At 44.8% G+C, this 5056-nt stretch overlaps 1 protein-coding gene and 1 long non-coding RNA gene across 5 annotated transcripts in view; one reads left to right on the top strand and one right to left on the bottom strand.

Annotated features, from left to right (window-relative positions):
- LOC122554401 (DEP domain-containing protein 1A-like) overlaps nt 1-4356 on the bottom strand; it is a 28472-nt gene extending 24116 nt beyond the window's left edge. For 2 of the 3 annotated variants that reach the window (XM_043699366.1, XM_043699367.1), the window contains exon 1: nt 4157-4356. In XM_043699366.1, coding sequence (XP_043555301.1) covers nt 4157-4204 — 48 coding nt within the window. In that variant the 5' untranslated portion in view covers nt 4205-4356. The remainder of the gene's footprint in view (nt 1-4156) is intronic. The other variant, XM_043699365.1, reaches the window with a different exon arrangement.
- Nucleotides 4357-4408: 52 nt separating this feature from the next.
- Nucleotides 4409-5056, top strand: part of LOC122554403 — a 15133-nt gene continuing 14485 nt past the window's right edge. The window contains exon 1 of one of the 2 annotated variants that reach the window (XR_006312985.1): nt 4409-4478. This is a non-coding gene — a long non-coding RNA (uncharacterized LOC122554403). The other variant, XR_006312984.1, reaches the window with a different exon arrangement.

The following is a 5056-nucleotide window of genomic DNA, read 5'->3' as shown; positions in this document are numbered from 1 at the left end:
TCGGTGTGGACTTGTTGGGCCGAAGGGCCTGTTTCCACACTGTAATCTAATCTAATCTAATTTCTCTAATTCATCTCTCTATTGCAATAAACTGGTAACAACTCAGAAGAAGTACAATTTTTTTAAAAAGTACATGGAGGAATACTTAAAAATATTCTTTCACATACTGGACATTGTTGGCAAAGCTAACATTAATTGTGATTTCCTAATTGTCTTTGGTAAGATGGTGGTGTGGTCTAAGTGCATTAAAAACAAAATTCATTAGAGACCCACCTGATTACAGTCACACCACTTACATCTGGAGCAGCCCCTTTGAAAGCAATGGCCATAACTTCAATCCAACACGAGGTGAGATCACTTAACTAATTATTGATTGCAGAGTTATTTTTTTAAACTTGTTTCTGGATTACTGTTCAGTTTGCAGACAAACACAAAGCTGGGTGGAAAGGTGTACTGAGAGAAGGATATAGCCATGCTTTTGTGTAATTTGGACAAGTTGAGTGGTCCAACACGTGGCAGAAATAAGTGGATGAATGCAAGGTTATCCACTTTTACCAGCAAAAACTAAAGGCAGATTGTCTGAATGACAATAGATTGGAATAGTAGGAAGTGCAACATCTTTTGGATGTCATTGTGCAACAGTTGTTGAAAGGAAAGCATGCAGGTGACGCAGGTGGTAAATGCTTTGTTAGCCTTCGTAGCAAGGGAATGAGAGTTAGAGCAGGTATGTCTTTCTGCAATTTTACCTGGTCTTGGTGAAACCTCACATGGAGTATGATGTGCATTTTAGTCTCCTTTTCAGATGATAGATATTCTGGCTATGGAGGTGTGCAACAAAAATTTACTAGACTAACTCCTGAGATGGCAAGACAGAAGTAAGAGAGACTGGATTGGTTTTGACTATAATCACCGGAAGTTAGACAAACACCATTGGATACAGAACCAAAATCTAGCTGGATTAGACTGGGTGGAATACAGGATTTTCATGATAGAAACTGAAAATTGGAACAGGAATAAGCTATTCAAGCCACGACCTATGATCATGGCTGATCATCCAACTCAGTACCTTGTTCCAGCTTTCTCCCCATACCCTTTGATCCCTTTTGCTCCAAGAGATCTATTAAACTGGTTTTAAAAACATTAAATGTTTTGAACTCAATCGCTTTCTGTGGCAGGCAATTCCATAGGCTCACCACTTTCCAGATGACTCCTCATCTGTACCAGGGAGTCTAGAACCAGGGGTCACTAAGAATACAGGGTAACCCTTTTGGGACTGATGAGAAGTTTCTTTACCCAGAGGATGATGAACCTGTGGAATTCTCTGCCAAAGAAAGCAGTTGAGGCCAAAAAAATCGAGCATTTTCAAGGAGTTAGACACATTTAATTAGAAGGACTATAATTTAAATAATTGAAGGCATAGGAAAACTTAATTTTAACAAAAGGTAACAGCAGTATGATTGAAGTTGACAAGTGTTGAAAATTAAGAGATTTACTCACGATAGCATCACTGCATCATAGCATACACCCAAAGGTATTCAAATCTCACAACTATACATACAAAACTTAAATGAATATAAACAAATGAGAAGATACTATCTTGTTGAACAATCTTCCTTCTGTGGGCTGTCCTTGGTGCTCCTTAACTTTGGTATTGGACAACTTTTACCCAGTTCTTGACTTCACAGCTTCCACTTCTGAATGGATGATACTGCTAGTACTGGCTAATCCCCTTCCTGATACCTCTCTTGCTCTCTGCTGTCCGCATACTGGGTTGATCTCATTGCTTCGCTCACCAATTGAAGCAAAAAAAATCTTTTGTGCCAAAACGATTTAACAATTAGCATTTCATGTTGAAAACAAATTTATTGTTGATTCATAGACACCAGTCAAGAGATCAGACAGAAGGAAAAGAGCAGCTCAGGAGTCATGGTATCCAGGATTATGGATAGTGCTGATGTCCCCCACTCTAGGTTTATCACCAGCCAGATATTTTCCCCAATGTTATCTCCTTCACTACAGATGAAGTGGAGGATGGACATCATAGTACAGTACAGAAGAATCCAACATGCAGCCGCATGAGATGCGGCTACGTCTACCTGTTTGCCGGAAACCACGAGCATCCGCAGGGGACCCGGCTACGCCTACCTGTTTGACTGAAGCCATGGGCACCCGGCTACACCTGCCCATTTGTCGGAAGCCATGGGCACTGGCACGGGAGCCGGCTACGCCTCCCTGTTTGTCAAATATATGAAATGGTCCATCTACCGTAGTTACACCAGCGCCATCTCCCACCTGTTCCTCTGCTACATCGGTGACTGTATCGGCGCCACCTTGTGCTCTCACGAGGAGATTGAACAGTTCATCAACTTTACTAACACCTTTCACTTCGACTTCAAATTCACCAGGACCATCTCAGACACCTTCTTCCTCTTTTTGGACATCACCGTCACCAGCGACCAACTAACTGCAGACATCTACCACAAGCCCACTGACTCCCAAGCTAGCTGGACGACACCTCCTCCCAACCTACTCCTGTAGGAGAGCCATCCCTTATTCCCAATTCCTCCACCTCTGCTGCGTCTGTTCCCAGGGTGACCAATTCCAACTCAAAGTCCCAGATGGCCTCCTTCTTCCATGATTGCATCTTCCCTTCCCACATCGTTGATGCTCATCCACTTCACTGCCCTTAAACCCACCCCTCTCAACGCAACAAGGACAGAACCCCCTAGCCCTCATCTTCCACATACATCGCATCATCCTCCACTGCTTCCAAAGATATATTTCCCTCCCTACCCTTATCAACGTTCTGGAGAGGCCATTCCCTCCGCGACACCCTCGTCAGGTCCATGCACTCCACCCCCACCCCAAGCCCAAAACCCACTCCTGGCACCTTTCCCTGCTACTGCAGGAAATGCAAAACCTGCTCCCACACCACTCCCCTCACCTCCGTCCAAGGCCCTAAGGGATCCATCTACATCCATCAGAAATTTACCTGGAACTCTACCAATGTCATCTACTGCATCTGTTGCACACAGTGTGGTCTCCTCTACATCAGGGAGGCAGGACATGTTTTTTGAAACAATCTGTAAGAAGATCTCCGGGACACCCGCACCCACCATCCCTACCGCCCTGGCTGAACATTTCAACTCCTCCCCCACCTCCATCAAATACATGCAGGTACTGGGCCTCCTCCACCACCAAACCATCACCACCTGATGCCTGGAGGAAAAACACCACATTTACCGCCATGGGACTCTGCAACCACTCAGGATAAATGTGGATTTCAACAGTTTCCTAATTTCCCATCCCTCCACATTATCCCAGTCCCAAGCCTCCAACTCAGCACCATCCTCCAGACCTGTCCATCACTCCCCCCTCTCACTTTCTCCCTCACCTCCATCCACCTATCACTTTCTTAGCTACCTTCCCCCCCAACCCCAACCACCTCCCATTTATCTCTCAGCCCACCCCTCCACCTAAAAGCCTCATTCCTGATGAAGGCTTATGCCCAAAACGAATCCTCCTGCTCCTTTGATGCTGCCTGACCTGCTGTGCTTTCCCAGCAACACACTCTCAACTACATTGCATTAATCAGACATACAAACATCTAAGCTAACATTAAACAGGTTTAGAGGAGTATGTTTCCAATAGAATTTCAAGGGATCCATGATGGAGTACAAGACTTTTATACCCTCAAATCCAATGCTAGGATGCAGGAATGTTTCTTTTAACTTCCAACACCTACATAAGTGGTGCTGGAAAAGGCCATTCTTGTCTTCCTTCACCAGCCATTCCGTCCACCTGGTACTGACTCCTACCTTTACTAACATTCAGTTCCCCCACGTCTCCAAGGTTTCCAACAACTTTTCATTTATTTTCCAGTAACACAAAGAAGTCTAGAATCAAAGTGGTCTCAAAATTACACACTACTTAAATCAGCCGTATTACTAGCAGTTTTGGACTGCATTTGTCCACCACGCGATCCATCCATATCTCGCCCTCGCCCCAAACTTCTCCAATCCACCATATCCCCACCCCAACTCCAACTCCTGGAAAACGCCAGCAAGCAGCTTAAATAAATACTCTGCTTGTAGAATGTAAGAAAAGTCATTTTCTGCAAACAGTCAGGCAGCCGTTAACACCTAAAATAACTTACAAGCTTCGTAGCCCTGTAGGGACCTGGCGTGATAATACGGCTTTCCATGCTTTGCCAATTTGGTATGAATTGTCAGTTTAGTCAGTGATCAGGATGGTGATAGTGTCACTATTATCGTCCCGTCACCATCACCGCCGCGGGTACAGCGCGAGCCCGAGCTCCGCCATCACCATATATTTGAATTTCGAGCTCGAGCACTTAGTTGCACCTCATTGGTTAAGATGTCACGTGATTCTCCTAATTTGGAGATTAGCAGTTTGTTTATCCCTCTGTGTTCCGGAAGTGGTACGTCATGTACTAAACCACGAAACTACGTCATTTTGTTAGTTTTTACTTCTTGTACTTCATTTTTTACTGACTGTCCAAGCGTAATACTTTAGTTGTGTTTTGAGAATTTTTTTTCTGCAATCTTTCGTGCGACGTGGGCATAGTTCCCAAAGTCGGCATTTTGTTGCTCTTCCCTAACTGCTTTCTCAGTGGCAACGCTGTATGTGTTTTAGTTACATCCATTTCTGCTGTTCGAGTGAACGTTTGGGGGTTGTAGTCTAACGACAGTGAAAAAAGAACAATATTATTCGGAGTCAGTATGGCGTGTGACATGGAAGGAAAGTTAGCCAAAACTGAGGACTGCAGATGCTCTAGATTAGAGTGGTGCTGGAAAAGCGCAGCAGGTCAGGCAGCATCTGAGGAGTAGGAAAATCGACGTTTTGGGCAAAAGCCCTTCATCAGGACTGAAGGCAAGGAGCCTCCAGGGTGGAGAGATAAATGGGAGTGGGGTGGAGAAAAGATAACAAAGATTACAATGGGTGGATGGGGATTGGGGATTGGGGGTTGGTGGTAGGTGATAGGTCAGAGGGGAGGGTGGAGTGGATAGGTGGGAAGGAAGATTGGCAGATAGGA

This window comes from Chiloscyllium plagiosum, chromosome 11 (genome assembly GCF_004010195.1).
Source record: "Chiloscyllium plagiosum isolate BGI_BamShark_2017 chromosome 11, ASM401019v2, whole genome shotgun sequence".
NCBI classification, from domain to species: Eukaryota; Metazoa; Chordata; class Chondrichthyes; order Orectolobiformes; family Hemiscylliidae; genus Chiloscyllium; species Chiloscyllium plagiosum.
Note: the sequence above shows the minus strand (reverse complement) of the source record. Positions and strands in the feature narration are given on the sequence as shown.